The following is an 18,472-nucleotide window of genomic DNA, read 5'->3' as shown; positions in this document are numbered from 1 at the left end:
AGCCTCACCACAAAATTGTGTTCATGTGCAGGTGAATAAACAGAAAATTCAGAAATTCTTATGCAGTTCTTTAACCTTTGCGTCCTCTCCCTCCCTCTTCCACACCCCCTCAGCTCAAGTCTAAAAAAACCGATTCCATTCATTAATGCTTAACTCCAAGCATGCTTTTTTGGAGCTAGAAAACCTCCTAACGCACTCCCTATTAAACACTTGCCATCACAGCCTTCCCTTTTGATTATGCACTACTAATCTAGAGGCAAGAAAATCTGTTCACCACCCACAGTAAACTAGGAGCAAACAGAAAGCAGCCAGTGCAACACAGGTAGGAAATAGGATGTCAAGGCACTTCTAATTGAGAATTATTATACCTTGACAGTAGACCTACTCCCATACTCATCTCTGTCCTTTTTCTAGAGGAAGTGACAGGGAAACCCTCAAGAGACTGCCAGTTCTGTGTACTCTGCCAAGCACATTTTTATGCGTGCTCTCAGTCACAATCAGCAAACCCCATCATCTGATACCACACTTTTTCAGAAAGCACAAGCAACACTCCTCTGGCAATTTATTTGGACTACAAGGCAAAATAATATGCTATTTTGAATAGCTTCCTCCTTAACCTGCACAAAACACTTCAGATTTCAGACAGCAGCATACAGAGCAAGGATCCCATTCATATAACAAGACTAGAGAGGCAGCCCTGTGAATTAGGCAAAATCCAGCCAAGTCAGCAGCAGCTCTGCAGAGCAATGTGCGGCTGCATCTAAAAGGCATCTTCCACTGAGCAACCAAGTATTCCTCTAGCACCCTCCCTTCCCCCAAAACAAAACCAATCACAACGTATCACATGCCTGACCACATTTACGCAAGGATGCACAACAATATTTTGGACCAAGTACCGTACTACATTTTGGAGCGTGACATAAAACCAGACACTGATGTGGACAACTCTTCAGAGGTTTGGCAGCAGCCAGGTACTTTCTCATCACCTTGCAATTTTTGTTCTGGGTATCAGAACAAAGTCCCGTTCAAGAAACAACCTACAACACGTAATGTTATGCCTGCTACCAGCCAGAAGGCTTCAGCACCTCATCTTTGCCACCAGTCACTTTTTCACAAACCATAATCTTGGCAGGATGAGTCATTCTTCCGGTGACGTGGTGAAGCAGCTGTCTTTGTAGGCGATGGAGAAGCTGCACCAGGTAATTCAGGCCCAGCCTCAGCAAGGACTGGTGCAGAGGCCAGGAGAGGCACTTTCTTCCTTCCCAGGAAGCCAGCTCCTTCAAACCCCATTTTCTTTTTGCTTTCTGCTTTGGCTTCACTCTCCTCTTCTGGTCCTCGTCTTTTGAGATCCAGAGAATTCTCTGGCGGACGGTGAACCTCCGTGCTGCAGCACCCACCTGTATCTGTCACGCCTGCGCCTCGCGCCTCAAGTGCCGTTGTCAGGACTGCTTTCCTCTCAGCTGCACTGCTCTCAGCTGTTGCCTTCCTGGTCTCTGTCTGGCTTGAATTCCCATTAGTAGCACCTGCCTTTTCCATTGGGCTTTTGCTGGCTAAGTTAAAAGCCTGGAAGTCCCGGTAACTGTGGAAGCTCTCCGTTCGCCTTGCTCTTGCCAATAGGGGGCTTTCTCTGTATGGCCGCACAGAACCATACGTGGCTGTTTCATGGATTGTTTCGTGGTGCTGCAGCTGGAGGCTTCAAAAAACAAAAACAACCAAGGATGAGAAGAGCGGGTATTAGGCTGGGAACTACAGCTGGTTCTTCCCGTTCAGTCCCCATATGTTGCCTGATCTAGTTGAGAGGGGACCCTGCCCATGACAGGGAGGCTGGATTAAATGATCTCTAAGGTCCCTTCCAGCCTAGGCCATTCTATGATTCTATGATTCTATGATTCTGTGCACCCTGCTCCCACCCATCATTGGAACTCCCACTAAAATAGCAATATACTCATCACAACCCCCACAAAATAGGGCTTCCAGATCACTTACTCCAGTTTCTCCTAGGATGCTTTACTCTGCACATGTGTAAATAAACCAACAGAAATCGAGGAGTATGTTTGTGTATTTCAAGACACTTAGGGCATGGATTCAGAGGCTCAGCTACAGCACTCAGGTCACCAAACTCTTCTCTGCCTACTTGAAAGCTAAAAGCTTTGGTCTCTGCAGCCAGCATTACCCTTGAGGAGTTACCTGGAGTTAGATTCCCGAAGACGGTTTGGCTGAACAACTGAGGTGGCAGGACTGATGTTGGGTGTGGCACAGCGAGACGTACTCAAATCACACTGGTCAAGCAACTTGAGCAGTTCTTCCTCGGTGGGGCCACCAACATCTGGAAGAGAGAGCTCATAGCATCCAAGTCCATTTACCATAGTTATGCATATAAGGACAGAAAAAGAACCACACCACGGTCCTGGCATAACACGACTTACCTTTGTCTTCGCTCTTATTAACCATGTCCATAGCTGTGGTCAGGTCCCACATCTGGATGCTGCCATTTGAATGCCCAGTGAAGAGGTAGCGGCGTGGTCGTGAGCCCATTCTGCTGGATCCTTCACATTCTCGCACGGTAAATGACGAGATAGTAGTGCAGTCAACTGCCTGGATCTCACAGATCCTACAGGAACAGAAAGCCCAATTACCAAAACAACTGCACCTGGCAGAGTTTGCCAGTAAAATCTGTATTGTTTTGATTTTATGAGAAGGCACTGAACTTGTCATCAGAAAAAGACGTTTCTTCCAGACAAGAAGAATTCCCACTATCAGCACCAGCATGCTGCTCAGCTGCAGACAGTCCCTTTCCCCCCAGACCATGTGCAGTCTTACTACTTTTTCATTTTTACTGGGGAATCTTCAGATGTTTGATGTCCGTTTCCAGTTTGAAGCGATTAGAAACCTAAGGGTCTCACAAGAATGACAGCACCTAGCCTCTTCATATGCTAGACATTCTAGGAAACTAACCTGCAGAAACAGCACATTAACAATATAAAAGATATGTAAAAAAAATCCAAGGATGATCAATCCAAGGTTATCTATACCTTTTGTCTTACGACAACTGCAATATCACTTGACATGGCAGATCTCCATCACATTTTTCCCTTTACTTTAGAAGCTTATGTGGGGAGTGAGAGGAAAAGGATTCCCAGAATTAAGCTGCTAAACCAGACTCCATATCAGAACCTATTCTGGGTAATTTGTTTTACTGGCCCCTTGTATCAAGCTTTTTAGCCAAGGAGTATCAAAATAAGTTACCTAATAAAACTCTCTACTACATACACACTTAGCCTGCAGGAAGGAGAAAAAAACGCCAAACCAACAAAATCCCCCAAAAAGCACATCAGTAGTCCTCAGGGCTTCTGTCCTCAATTCAGATGCCAATAGTGTTAAGGCATCATTTTCACCCAGCTCCAAAGTTATTGGGCAAGAGATGCAAGAATATTAAGAAGCACAGAACTGAGATGCACCATCTTTTCTGATCTCTTGCCATCTTCCTAGCCTAACAGGAAGAAAAGCAGTTGTGGTTATTTGGCAGCTTTTTTTACTACATTGGCAGCAATGTAGTAGAACATTATGAAGTCAAGCCTAAGTAAATAATTGTATAGCTGACCCTAAAGGTTCATAATATTTTCAAAGACAAGCGCAAAGGAAGAGAGAAACTTCTTCCCTGTCTACCTTCGTGAGCAGCATAATCCCTGACACCAGCAACTTCACCATTAGTTTTGAAATTTGTTAGCACAGCACCATGGCTGAGAGCTACAGATTCTGTAGAGACACACAAATGTTTGTTTTGTGAGCTCAGCAGGTGAGTCATCATGAAGTCAGTCTCTGATACCACATTTTTCAAAATTCCTTTTAGCTTCTAGGTTACGGTACACCATTAAGCACAGTTCTGTTACTAACACACAAACTGGAGTTCAGCTAAAGCTGACAAGCACATTAGAAGCTTGCTAAATGCAACTGCATGTATCTGCAAGGGATGCGAGATCCCACCAGCTGAACAGTCCTGCTCCTTTCCCACTTAAAACCCTACATGTGGAAGTACCTTTTCCCAGTTGAAGACAGCCTTACAAACAGTTTATTAGTGATGGGAACAACTTTTTGGATGAACACCTGTTGATCATCACGTTCACCAAAGGGTCCTAGAGAAAAAAAGCAATACAGTTTTTTTTGTTTGTTATTTTCAATTCCCTCCCCCTCTTCTCTACACAATCTCAAAGATCCAAACTCATGTAGGTATGACCACTGCAATTATAAAGCATCAGGACCAGGGAACTAAAGATGACTAATAGCTAGAAAAAGCCATCCAACAGTTAGAAGCCTCTACAAATACAAATCCTTTTCTGTCCTTTTGTTTTAAAGGACACCCATTATTGACTTCCCTGTGTGTTCCTGGAAGATTTACTATGTCAGTACAAACCCTACATTAAGCCTCTACGACAACAAGTACTTTCTTATTTTGCAGCCCCTAGATGTCTAAAGGCTTATTCAGGTTTCTTGCCATAGTACTGACCTCACTGTGTTCACAGGGCATCGTATCCACCAAAGGTTCATTTGCAAGGCTCAAAGCACAAAGGAATCAACTCATACTTACCTACATGCATTCCTTCAGTATCTAGCGACAGCAACGTGCTAGCACCATCTGCCTCTGTACTTTCAAGGCTTCAGTAAACTTTGTCACAACTTGAAACTCATTTGAGAAATTTTCACACATGCATCATTTAATCCCGACTGAAGAGTGAACTGGAATTGGCAGTAGACTCAAACCTTGCTAGGCTCATCTGCTTTAATACAGACTCCTGTGCTTTCTGTGATTCTCTAGTTAAATTAAAAGCAAAATGTTACATCACTTTGCTCAAGGAAGTGATATAGTATCTGTGTTCAAAAGTTTTTCCTCCCTTTCTCTCACTTTCAGAGTAAGCCCTTTAAGTGTACTCACTCTCACAGCCTAAATAGTGAGTATTTCCAGGTGAATCTTAAAAGATTCCAGCCATCTTTTCAAGGGGAGAGCAGTATATAAGAGCTTACACCCATTGGCTGACTTGCATGTTAAAGGGTTGAAGGTCTGTTAAACCTTCATGAGACCAATGAATGTACAGGCTCATCAGCACAGCACATTTGAGAGACATCCTACCAATATCGTTTCCGGAACAGTAACTGCCATGACTCTCTGCTTCCTCCAGGGATAAGATTTTGAATGAGGCAAGAGGTGTTGAGCCTGGCTGAGTTGAAATCATGCCCCGGAACCGAGTCACAGTCCACGTCCGCACATGGTTGTTATCAGCACAAACTAGAAAGGAAAGACATACAGTAACATTTACAAGGGATGAAAAAACTTTTGAGATTAAACTTCTCCAATGATTTCTATATGACAGCTCTTCAAGATTCAGTGATCAAGCAGAATTCGGGTCACACACCATCTCCAGACAATTATCTATCAATCTAAACAATCGTTGCTGATGTCCTGTTTTCTATTAGTTTTGTCTCTTCCCTCAGAAATTCAAGAAATAAATGGAGGCAGGTGGAACACAATGTTAAAGTCTGAGTCAGCACAAGAGGCTTACAGGAAACTTCAGTCCTCTGTGTGCAGACGTCAGCACAAGACATGTCATGAGAGCAGCCTGGCAGCAAAACCCCCATCGCACAATAGTGCTCTTCTCTTTCGCTCACTAGTTACACAGTTTTCTACACATAGATGTGCCCTTTCCTGGCACTGCGTGTTTAGCACCAAGTTGCATGGGAACAGATAACCTCTGGACTGTTTTTTTGCAACATAATTGGATACCATGTCTCCTGTCCCCTTTTTTAAAATATATGAGAGAGCAGCAGAAAATAAATCTGGCCTCTGTCATGTCCTGGTTGCTGGATTCTGGGTGAAATAGATTCTTACAAAGGGAGGAATGATTGCATCTTCCCTGAAAGCAAAACACTTTTTTCCTGAGCATAAGCCAGGACAAACAGTATAACTCAACGAACACTGAGAGACCACTAAGAAAAGAAAGAAAACATAGACAGTGCTTTGAAGCCATGGGAAGGCTTTTTCTAGGGCCCAAGAAGAGGTGGTACTGCAACTCAGAAAGCTCCCTGTTAAAAGAAGACAAGTCCTAAAGGACTTGCCCACAACAGTAAGACTTAACACGGATAAACTTGTTTACAAACCCTTTTAGTTTCAAGAATAGCAACCTTGGAATAAGACACAAACAAAAAGAGTTAGTTTTCCTAGTGTCTGGCCAAATAAAACCTAGGCCTTTTAACTGCTAAACGCTTTGAAGAACACTTACTTTAAGAAAGACGGTTCAAGCCAATGTAGTTTCTCCCCCACCTCCAAATCTGTGCAACCCATTTCTATCACACATAGGAACAGTACAAGTTCTAATAAAACAATGCACAGAAATACTTCATTGCTCAGGGTGGGTGAACCATCGATATAAATCTGTGCACAGAAACAAAGATTACCTGACACAAGGTGTTTCTCTGAGAGCATGATCTTTGTAACAGGACTTCGATGAACCGTGAAGGTCTGAAAGAGCTGAGGCCCAGATCCAACTGTTTCAGGGTGCTGTACAATCACCCTCACCGCTCCAGAGCTAGTGCCATAGGCAATCTCAATCCAGTTGCCACTTACACCTAAAGCAAGCAAGCAAGAACAGTTGTTCTCCCACAGGCATGAAAGGTTGTCTTACTGGGGCCAAGGAATGGCACTTGTCACCATATTCATTTTAAATACTATTTACTCATTATTTTCCCACTAACACAGAGCACATTTTGCCAGTGAAAAACCCACACAACGTTTGTTCAATTCCATGCTACACTCTTCAATGCTATCTTAACAACATGTTTCTCTCCTATTCTCTCCTCCCTCCTGGAAGTGAATGGAGATGGATAAAGTAATATGATCAGATACTTTGGCACTCGTCATAGTGATATGGTCAATATATGCCATGTACCATTTATTTCTCTGCCTTAGTGACAGGCACACAGGAAAGCAAGGGAAGAGCAGAGAGGACTGTAATTAAAAAGGTCACTGTGGTATCAATATACTTATGTCAGTAACCAATTCCTCCCAGTGTGGTTATTTTTTCGGGTTTTTTTCCTGTGGTTTGTGGAGGTGGGGTGTCGGTGTTGTTTGTTGGGTTTTTTTTAATGTAAAAGATAGTTGCACTGTGATTACAAAAGGGTGTACAGATACAATAGCTAAGCATCATTTAGCTGCATATGGAAATGTTTCTTAGCATATTGGTTATAAAGTTAGATGCAACAGCAAGGTTGCCTCTCCCCAGTCTGATCACCACAAACTATTTCAATTAATACAATTCACAGTCTAAGCGCGTATCTTGCATAAAAGGTTTTAAACCAGCAACAGTACATTATGCACAAGCATTAATAAATAATGTATTATGTTACTATGTTATACATTAATGTACAAGCGTATGCACACTTATGTGTAAGTATATGTATCTGTTTATACATATGTACAGATATAAGGGGAAACAGTTATGCTTAGCGTTCACCATTCAAAGATGCTTAAATGAAGAAAAATTCATTGTTTATTTCAAGGGCTACATTGTCACCCTGCTATGCAGCAATAGAAAAAGTCCATCAAGACAAAAACCACCCACATCTGTATAGACTCTCCCTGGAAAGATACTGATAGAATACTGACTTGTTTTAGGTGTGAGGTAGACACTGAGCGCTGTTATAGCATCATTGGAGGGATCATGGTACAATTCTGTCACCAGAAGATCATTGTCTTTCATTCGCAATGGGAACTTCTGCATGTCTGTGAGGAAGAGACATTTGTTCATTACTCTGAGCAGAGTTGTTCTGATGCAACCTAGAGCAGCTAAAGAGTTTAAGAACACAGCTGCTCAGCACTACCTTCTTTTTATTCCACCCTGTGCTCATTTCTTACCTATATAGTAGATAGAGCCATTATTACAACCCAGCAGCAGAAAAGACCCAGCAGTATCATAGCTCGTGATAGGAACAACATCTTGAACCTAGTGCAAACAAAAAGGGAAAAAAATAAAAATAAATTAATTAAGGAGCTACATGGCTACTTTCTCAGTTTTTGGACATTTTTGGTACACTTTGTTGAAGAACACCTCAGTTTCATAGTGGTCTGAAGATGTTGTGCGTGCACTCAGACATACAATAGCATTCTTAAAGTACTGCTAGTAGATGACATTTCTCTACCAAACCAGACCTTATGTCAAGGAGTTCAGCAGAAGCATGGAGACAAGTCAGCACAACTGTGCTGGAAGATGTTCTGCATGTAAAGGCACCAAGCTTAGAGTATTGCAGCCAAACCACCTCTTCAAAAGAGGATTTTTTTTTTTCCAATATGCAAAATAAGCATAATTCACACTGTCTCTCCTATCCCTTCTTCCTTTTCTGACAACTCCTTAAGAGGTTGCTAGACCAAGGAACTAGGTGTTGCCTCTCAAAGCCTTCCTTTATCCCCAGTTCTTTTGTCACTCTGACAGCTTCTATGGACATCTCAGCCTCTAGCAGATAAAAAATGAGGGGAAAAAAAATTCTTGTTCTGTAAAATTTCCCACTTCTAATACACATCCACACCAAGTAATCTGGAAGGCAGCCCTGTCATATTTTACTTATTCACCTACAACTTAAGGTGAGGAATTAAGAATGCCTTCTCTTTGACTTCTAGGATCACAAGGAGTGCTTATACCATCAGGTGGAACAAAAACCTCAAAGAAAAACTTTAGCTTATCCTAGGTACCATCTAGCTGAAGCAATTCTTTTTTCCTTCAACACTGAGGAAGAAAAAGCCAAAAGCCATTTTTTCCAGAGCACTCAAACATGTACAGAGTCATAACATTTTTCCTGTATTCCATGTGTTTCAGTCAGTTCACTTAATGGATAATGAATCCCAATTCATGGAAATTTTGGCTTAAGTTCTCATTTATCTCTGACCAGCAGCATCCTTCTGATTGCTTCAGAGACTTGCAAAATCATGTGCAAAATACTTACAATGAATCTGTTGGGATGAAAGCAGAACAAACCAAGGAAGCATCTCCACATCCAAGAGTTAGCACTCTAAACCAGTACCCATTCCTAACCTGAGGATAGTTGATAACCTAAGTGAAGCCTAGCACATAGCCTCACAGAGAAGGCTGCAACATGCATAGAGCTTCTGCTTATTTCCCTCAGGAGGGGAGAGACACTTTTCTTTCTTTCTTTCTTTGTTTTAAAGAACTATACCTCTTTCACTTACCTTCACCCATAATTCAGCACAAAGTCAATGCTAAAAATAAACTGTGCTTGGAAAGCACCTGCATTGAACTACCTGGAAAAGGATGCTTTCCAACTACTGAAAAGAATTGCTATTCTTGATCTCAAGGCTTTCACACAGTACTTTTTCAGCTGTTTAAATACTCTCCCCTCCCCACAGTCAAATTACATATTACACCTAATTAAATAAGGCATCTAATGATCTATGCGAACTTGGTTTCAAATGATTCATTTTTTTCCAGAGTACTTTACAGAAGTAGTACAAGAGCAGAAAGGGGAGAAACTAAACAGAGGCTCAGCAACTAAGAGTCTACGGACCAAGGTGCAGTGTGCTCTCTGGTTCTGTGGATCAAAAGCATATGCAGAAGAATCATAGAATGGCCTAGGCTGGAAGGGACCTTAGAGATCATTTTTAATCCAGTCTCCCTGTTGCCAGGGACACCACCTGTTAACTAGATCAGGCAAGATCAGGCAACACATGGGGACCAAACGGGAATCGAACCCGCGACCTTGGTGTTGTTAGCACCACGCTCAACTGACTGAGCTAACCAGCCCCCAAGAAGCTCCCTCTTCTGCATAAAGTTTACAAAACTAATGAAGGTAGAGGCAATCCATCAACAGATTTGCCACTTTACTTATCACCCTGCAGAAGACATAACTGCAAGCAGAGGTCTCAGCAAGAGGCTTTACAGTGCTGCCAACAGCAGAGATTGACTGACTGGGTCAGAGAGATGACACAAAACAAGAAGAGTCCTTTCACCTGCAGCAGAGATAAGGAAAACCACAGGTAATTCAGCAGTTGCACCTGCCAAGATGTGAATTTTCACTAGGAAACAGAGCAACACTATACAATAATAACTGATAAAACGTGGTCAGTGAGCACTCTCACTTTGCAGACTTCATTTTTCTGTCATACTCTACAGCTTTATGCTACCTTTTATTCTGTAAAACTAATTATTCTGCTTCCTTTAAGCTCTCCTAAACTAAGAATTTCATTATTGGCATATCTAGCACCCACAACCTTCTCTTCTTGTTGTATGCACTGTCAGAGGAATAAGTAGTAAGGAAACCACCTCCGCTAGTCTGTTCAAATCATCAAGATGGGAAAATGATGCAAGAATCAATTACAGGCAGAAGTCAGTTACATCTTCAGGGTGTAATATATCAAATAGAAAAACTACCGTGTAAGGAAGGATAGCTCTGCATAATTTAATCCTCCTTAAATTATAACTTTAAAAGGCATCAGGAAAGAAAGTCTGAAAGGAAACAAAGTTCTTGGTCTGAAATGAAGCATTGGCACATTCTGTTCCTCAACACCTCTCACTGCAGCAAGTGTGATTAAATCTTAAATCCAGAATTACTGGTGACGCATAGAAAGCAGTTACACAAATACAGAATCATAAAAGAGTTTAGGTTGGAAAGGACCTTCAAAGATCATCCAGTCCATCCCTCCACCATGGGCAGGTTTTTTTTGTGTGTTAAGAGAGTTATTCTCATGCTCTAGGAAAAAAAAAATTAGAGAGCCAAAAAACTTGGGTTTAGGACATCCTGGTATATAAGCTCCTCTTTAAGACTTTTTACTCTTCCATGAGAAATGCTTTCACAAGAATCAGTCAAACTGAAGAACTATTATTGTGATCAGAAACATTTCTGTGGCTCCCCCTGGAAACAAGAAAGATGAACGGGACGTTGGCTTTTATTCCCTATGACTTGCTCCTTTAGAAAATATTGTCAAATGCCAGCCTGTCGCATAGCATTAAGCTGTCTCTTAACAAGATTTTGCAAAGCATCAATAGAGCTTTAAACAATGTTTTGTTTAATTTAAGGCCATATTAACATGCTCATCTCTGCTGTAGAAGCAGTGCTATCCCACGCTTATCATCCGTGTTCTGGGGTAGCAGTACTGTCACTGAAGAGTTCAATGAGAACCTAGACAAGAGTGCAGCAGCCTCAGGTCAGTTCTGCCTCTTGAGATTTGCAAGGCAATTCTGAGAATTCTTTTTTATTGCACCCAGGTTTTGTGCCACAAAGACGTAAATCTGGCTGCATTACAAGCTTTGTTATTCACATGAATGCTCAACCGTTTTCTCAGACTCATACAGACTCCAAGGACCTCTCCATTCAATATGCACTCTGACGACAGGAATAAAGTCAGCGCAGCCAGAAGCATCCACACGCAAGACAGGCATTGTTAAAGCACCACGTACACTTCTGCTGAAGAAATCTCCCATTGTGAAACAACTTTTGAGATCCCTAGACATCAGACTGTCCTCCTAACACATTTACTTCTTCTTTCAGATGGTGCAGAAAGTGCTGTCACACATTCCCCACATATTTTTATTTCCTATGACCCTAGAGGATTTTTACAAAGCTAGTAATCCACAAGGAGGTTAAGATGTACACACATTTGGCATTTATTACTCCAAATCACACCATGTTGTTTTATTTGAAAACCTAAACCACAATGATCGTAGTACCACCAAAAAATTCAACGTTCTGCTCATGGGCACAATACTCTGATACCAAGGTGGCAAACTCTGTAACACAAGGCAGGACGGAAAAACCTGTGACAAGCATTTCACACATGCTTTTAGATTGTTTTAGCTAGAAAGACATTCCAGTTTATTAAAAGTGATGTGGAAAATTGAATTGAACACACCTGCCAATGCTGAGTCACAGCGTTCCACACTCCCACTTTCCCTGTATGGCTTGTAGCCACCAACTGGTTGCCAATGAAGAAGAGAGCATCTACAGGGACTCCAAGACTGAACACTCCTACAAAAAATGAAGAGTCTATGAAGATCATCTAAAATGAAAAGAAAAAACAGTAACAGTGGAATCTCTCCACTATTATCATGTGGCATTTATTACAGTAGCAAGTAAAAATACTGGCTTTGCAGTGTACCAGGTGAAGAACTATTCAAGCAGCCAATGGGGTTCCATCAAATTAAATACCAGCATGACGTCATCTCTGCTGATGCGCTCATTACTTGGGAAGGAGAAAGGAGGCAAGAGAAGAAAGAAGAGTGCATGGGAAGTATGCATTCCTTATTTTTCTACGGCAACCAAGTTCTCAAATGGCTTTATATATCCTAAGGCATTAAAAATAAATAACTAAAAATCCTGTTGCAGCAAGGAGGATATTTTTTGCTTGTTTTGTGTTTTTGTTTTTTTTTCATGCGCTCATTACTTGGGAAGGAGAAAGGAGGCAAGAGAAGAAAGAAGAGTGCATGGGAAGTATGCATTCCTTATTTTTCTACGGCAACCAAGTTCTCAAATGGCTTTATATATCCTAAGGCATTAAAAATAAATAACTAAAAATCCTGTTGCAGCAAGGAGGATATTTTTTGCTTGTTTTGTGTTTTTGGGTTTTTTTGTTTTAGACATAGTCTGAAAACATATTTTAGAAAATAAATACAGTTTCATCCTTATTCTTGGAAAAGCTTGAACAACTCTAATGTAACACTAATTGAATATATTCCAATTTCTCTTCTAGCAGAAGTACTTGAACCTGGAAAAAACAGCTTGCAAAAGTTTGGTTACAGTCCATGAGTAGAGAGCACAGGCTATTAAAAACTGAAACCTCAGGAACCAGTTTCACCAGTCATCACATACTATTCAAAATCTGGAAGATATGACTTATCAGCAAATGCTGGCCTTCCAAATAAAGCAAATGCTGCATCAAGAACATTTCACTTAACAAAAATCAAAACACTGCATTACATGACAGGCATTGATGACTATGGTTATAGCAGACTTTAACATCTGAGCTTTTCTACAAAATCTGTCCTCTGTTTAGAGCTTCCTACTCTCATCATAGATCCAATATGGATATTTTTATCTGAACTGCAAACTTGAAGAGCATAGTACATTTTGTACTATTTATTGTACCATGTATTTAAAAGTTACAGCAAACTAAAAGGGTCTGAGATCATTTCCAAGTTTGCCAGCTATGAAGTCCAGTAAAATGGCCCAGCAAGCAACGCAGTTTGTAAGTAATGCCAGGCTAAGTTTTACCGCCTGGTAAGTCAGTCACAGCTACAGGGGATACATTACACTATGAAGTGTCAGGCTTCAGTCACAGGTTTCCTGTTCCATACTGCTCACTCTACATATTTATATTACCCCTCGCTAATATATTCTAACTGCAGCAGATAGACATCTTCAAAACAAGAGTACTGAATAGCTGGAAAACTTCCCAGCATTGTTTTGGACAAATGCAAATGATCAGAGTGCAATTCTCAATAAAGAAGCAGCCCTCTGTTACATCCCAAGAAGAAACCTCAGGAAGCTTGATATATACTTATGTTTTAATTAGGATGCTAAACTGTTTTCCAGGGCACAGTATAATCATTAGAGTGCAGATAAGAATCAGCAGTACAGGGCACATGAAAAAGGCAGGAATAAAAAAATCCACTGAAACAACTAGAATTGATTACTCCGGAGAAGGATGAGGTTCAAGGAAATCAAGGAAGACAGCTTGAATGGTCCGGAGGAATTTGAAGTGTCAGTCCTGCTTAGGCTCAACAACCTTGAGACCCATCCACAAGGGAGAAAACGCTATACGTAATGACAGGCTCTTGTCTTAAGGGTCCCTCTCAGTAAAATCCTGCTTACAGCAGCAATCCAGCAGCAGTGTCTTATGTAAGTAATATTGAAAGGAAAGAGAGCGCTCTGGGAGAGCTCTATCACAAAGATGCCAGCCCACACAATTTTCTGAAGATGGTGTCACAGGGCTTCAACGACTGCTTGGAACAAGTAGTTTCTTTCAGAAGCTGACAGCTGTATCTCTAACACAAAGCAGGACTGCAAGCATTTGCCGCTACAAAGAAACAAGACAGCTATATTCAAGTTATTACTATTTAACACACGCATGTTTTAGTTTTTTTAAACCAAGCAATATAACCTATTATCCAAGAAGACGGGTACATTTTAGTCAATGTCAGTCGGACTAAAGACTCAGTCCTGCAGGCCCTTTCTCTCTGCTTCCCCTGGCTCCAAGTAGCGCTTCCTTTGTTTCGAAGTCACTTCAGCGCAGTAGAGCTTGTTTAGCAAAAGTGCTCCCTTTGGCTTTGTTGCCAAGCTGTCATACTCCAAGTTATCAGAATTCACAATATTGGCATATTTTAGAGGTTTTATTTGAAGTCCACTTATGGGTTGACTTATGCGTCTCTTTCTACTTGATTTCTGGAAGTCGGAGATGTTGCTTCATGTATCTTATCACAAACCCCAAGGTAACACAAGCAGCTAAGTCAAACTGGAAAATGCAGGAGGAATGCAAAAGCATACTGCTTAAAGCAATGCCTAGTACAGGAGTACAGCTGTCCCACCAGCGCCTTCCTGCCTTCATCTGGTTAAGGGAAGCATAACAGAGAAAAGGCTTCTCATATACAATATTTACTCCCTGTTTATAGAGATATTTCACACTCAACCACACTCCTCAGATTTTATTTTTTATATATAACAGAACCTCCTTTTCTGTTTTGCTGACCATGATTACATACAAGAAGTCTATGATTCACAAGTAAAGGAGCAGCATACAACTGCATTATCTCACGCAAGACCTTTGCCTTTCCCCATCTTGGAATACGACTTGGTGCTTCCGCTCATTCAAGCATGGAAAAAAGCAACAGCCATTAACATAGCTAGAAATTGCCTGAGCATCTTTCAAGTATGCTTTTCCTTTAAAGACACATGGATCAAAATTTTAATTTGGTCATTTTGACTTTAATTAATGACCACATTACTTCTCATGACTTCAACTACGGAAATACATCTAATAAATTAATTCAACATTGAGTTTCAGAGAAAAGTATCCGCATAAGGAGATGGCTGTCACATTTTGTCAGCAGTATCCACATCTGGAGGAAAGATACTACTGGTGCAGTAGTGGCGATTCAAACATCAGGGATTGGGCCACAGGAAGTACCTAACAATGTTCCCTTCACTGCCTCCCAAATTTGCCTTCTATTTGAACAACAGTGAGTCAGACAAGCCATCAGATCAGTTCCAAGGAATATTTATTTTTGAAAATGTCTTCTTGCTGTTTCTAAAACCTCCCTAGTTGTGTGCCCTTCAGTGTAAAGGTGTACAGGCAATAAGTCCTGTATGCTTAGAGCAGTAGCATGTGCTTTTTCCCCACCTAGATGTCCAAGTTACAAAATGAAGACTCTTCCAAATTCCAATTATGCACTACATTTGACAGAGAATTGAAACCTTTTCATCATCCCCATGTAAAAATAAGGTTTTAATAAGAAAGAAAATGAAAGAAAAGAGCAGAATCTCTCAGTACCTGTAGTCTTCCCTCTTAGAAACTTAGTTCCTTGGTGCTATGGCCTCGATTCAAATGCAAGTGCAGGGAAAAGTTTAATTCTAATTTGCATCTTCACATAAAAACTCAAGCTGAACTGAACAGTATCAGCTAGCATCTATCTGTCCAGTAAGCAGACTACTTCTTAATTATTTATCTTTTTGTTTTTGAGATAGTATTCCTGCAGCATGACAGAGAAGTAAGTTAATACATTGCTCACTGTAGCCTGTTTTGTTACTTTGTGAAACTTGTTTACCAAACACTGTTCGCGAAACATTGCTCACCATACATACCTCAAAATAAGGTCCCAGACTTCTTTCCAGTTAAAACACACACACACACACAAAAAAGGAAAAACCCAAGCAATTAGTTACCAATTTCACTGCCACTACCACCATCTTGAATGCTCCACAAGATTATGCTACTCTCTGAGGCAACTGCAACCATCTTATCCTTGTCTCCATGAGGTCCTCCAACCACCTTAGCATTGAGAGCCACTCGCTCAATTGTCCAGTCCAGATAGGGACTTGTGAACACCTGCTGCCACCCAGATGATTCTTTAATTCTGTAAGGGAAAGGAGGAAACAGAGGTTAGAGATTCAGAAACAGACATCGCAGTTTAATCCTGAACCACTGTGGATGGTCCAGCCAAAAGCTTGGGCTAGTCAAACGCTAGAGAATGAGGTTCAGCATAAGACTGGCATTTTTAGAAGAAATCTCTATTCATTTCCAGAGGCATGTAAGACACCCAGTCACACTCACTCTTGCATAAAGCTGTGCTATTTTGTCACATTTTCTGTTTATGGTATACTGTAAACAGACTATACCGAGCTGGCTATAAGCTTTATTTTTAGAAAATCGTTTGCTTGCGCAATTTTAAAGACTTAATTGGTGCCAGAAAAGCACAATTTATCTGATTTAATTTTAGGCAATTATTTAGATACAGTAAATCTAAGCAGTTAAATTACATTAATGTTAATATGGGAAGCATCTGTAGTAGTTTTTGCCACCATTGCAGTTCTTTCACTTCAGCATTGCATCCTGCCTGGAGATGAAGCACCACAGATCCTTGTGCTCTACCCACACAGTAAGCAGAAGAAATTGCAGTGAAGAGCAGGATTACAAAATCCACTGGTCTTTAAATGCAACCAGGACATTTTCACAAGCTTTACTATCAAGTTTTGAAGATTTCTGCCATACTTCAAAGGGAAAAAATATCTTTAGGATGCACTGTGCTTTGCTGTAGCTGTTTACTAAATTCATTACCTTAAAGTATTTAAATCTGTTACAAGCAGCATAAAAGAAGGTCACAAAACTAAGCATCTGAATATATTTCATCTCCTACTGCATGGGATTCACTGTCCAACACACTACAAACTACTACTTACTTTGAGAAGTGATTCTGGCTAAAATTCAGATGTTGCCCTTATGTTAAAATAATCCTGACAAGAATCTTAAAATTCCCATTACTTGACAGCAGCAGAGTAGTATAAGCAAGCTATATTAAAATTTCTGGGTAGAGGGAAGTAGTTTTAAGTGCATGCTGTCTCCTCGAACACTAGATATTCAAAAGAGTCTGGTCAAATTCACTTACTAAGCAATAATAACCAGACAGGTACTAAGATGCAGCAGAGAGGGGTAAAAATTGTTACCAAAACCATATAAGAGCAGAACACAGGAGGTAAAATTCTACCATGGTATTCCTAGAGTTCCTACAAGTTCCAGAAGAAAAAAACATTCAAATCAAGACATGACTGCTACCTTGAATGACTATGAAAAAAAGCAGCATTTTAAATGGGCATAGTGACCTGCGCCCTCTTTCAGCAACCATTCAAGACTGACATGCTTCATCAAAAACATCACTAATGACTTAGGTTCAATGGCAACAAGTCTCATTAAGCAGATTACCAAGCAGTAAAGAGGCAGAATCTTTCACTCAAATGAGTTAGCATCCAAGGAAAACAGTCAAGAGATAAAATCCTAAGGAGGGGACATTAGTAAAGGCAAATGCAAATCATTGCCTCCTTCTCCAGTCAGACCATATTAAGCATAAATGAAAACAAGAACATTAGGAAGTGCAAGAGAAGCCATATTTAGTACAAATTAAACCAAAGCAAATTGCAGTGGTGAACCCAAGAGACAACTTCGATGTTATTTAAGTTACAAAGTTTGAGCAAGTAAATTAGTATTCTGTATCATGAAAAAGGCAAAAAAACTATGGCTTCAGAATGGCAGTAAAGAAAGAAGCTGTTCGCATTGCACTCTTTATTCTCCCTTCAGTTTCTGAACCGTGCTACAACTGTAGTGTTTGGTTTTGGCAACAGCTCTTATTCAAACATTACTTTTCATTGAAAAGGCAGTCACCACTTAAATCAACACTACCAGAGATGAACTAAAACCAGCTTCTGCAATGTGAAGGTGTCACTTACCTTCCCCGATCATAAAAAATAGCCAGTTCGTTTACACGACATTTTAAGACATTTTTCAGCTATCTAAATTGTCCTGGGTTTGAACTAAAACCCAGTCCTATTTAGTGATTTTTACTTTTCAGTTCAGTGTCTTCTAAAAGGCTGCATTTTCTGAAGTCAGCAGCATGTTTTCGCAGACAGTGTGTGCTACTGGCAGTGATAACACCTGATGTTTACAGTCACTGCCTGGGACTGGGATGCAGAAAGGCTCTTGCTTTTACTTATTCCTACAGTGCCCAAGGCCACTGCTGGCTCTGTGTGCCACGCTGGGGGTGCTGGGTAGTAAAGGGGGGGTCACAAGGAAGTAAAAGGTGGCACCTCCGGGGGGTAATAGACAGGACAGGTGACCAACAAGAGTATTCCATCCCATATACATCATATTTAGTATAAATTGAGTGATCACGAGAGTTTCTGCCTCTTCTGCAATGGCGGCTTCCCGAGAGGGGTC

The 18,472-nt window shown here is 40.8% G+C and overlaps 1 protein-coding gene across 2 annotated transcripts in view; it reads right to left on the bottom strand.

Annotated features, from left to right (window-relative positions):
- Positions 1–1,000: 1,000 nt before the first annotated feature.
- Positions 1,001–18,472, bottom strand: part of KCTD3 (potassium channel tetramerization domain containing 3) — a 23,554-nt gene continuing 6,082 nt past the window's right edge. For both annotated transcript variants that reach the window (XM_009865803.1, XM_009865802.1), the window contains exons 8-17: positions 15,931–16,121; positions 11,906–12,021; positions 7,904–7,991; positions 7,655–7,771; positions 6,448–6,618; positions 5,126–5,281; positions 4,037–4,133; positions 2,427–2,611; positions 2,188–2,326; positions 1,001–1,693 (exon numbers count right to left, since the gene is read on the bottom strand). In XM_009865803.1, the coding sequence (XP_009864105.1) occupies positions 1,111–1,693; positions 2,188–2,326; positions 2,427–2,611; positions 4,037–4,133; positions 5,126–5,281; positions 6,448–6,618; positions 7,655–7,771; positions 7,904–7,991; positions 11,906–12,021; positions 15,931–16,121 (1,843 nt within the window). In that variant the 3' untranslated portion in view covers positions 1,001–1,110. The remainder of the gene's footprint in view (positions 1,694–2,187; positions 2,327–2,426; positions 2,612–4,036; positions 4,134–5,125; positions 5,282–6,447; positions 6,619–7,654; positions 7,772–7,903; positions 7,992–11,905; positions 12,022–15,930; positions 16,122–18,472) is intronic.

The sequence above is a fragment of the Apaloderma vittatum genome, unplaced genomic scaffold (assembly GCF_000703405.1).
Source record: "Apaloderma vittatum isolate BGI_N311 unplaced genomic scaffold, ASM70340v1 scaffold10613, whole genome shotgun sequence".
Classification (NCBI taxonomy): domain Eukaryota; kingdom Metazoa; phylum Chordata; class Aves; order Trogoniformes; family Trogonidae; genus Apaloderma; species Apaloderma vittatum.
The sequence above is the reverse complement of the archived record's forward strand: the minus strand, read 5'-3'. Positions and strand labels throughout refer to the sequence as shown.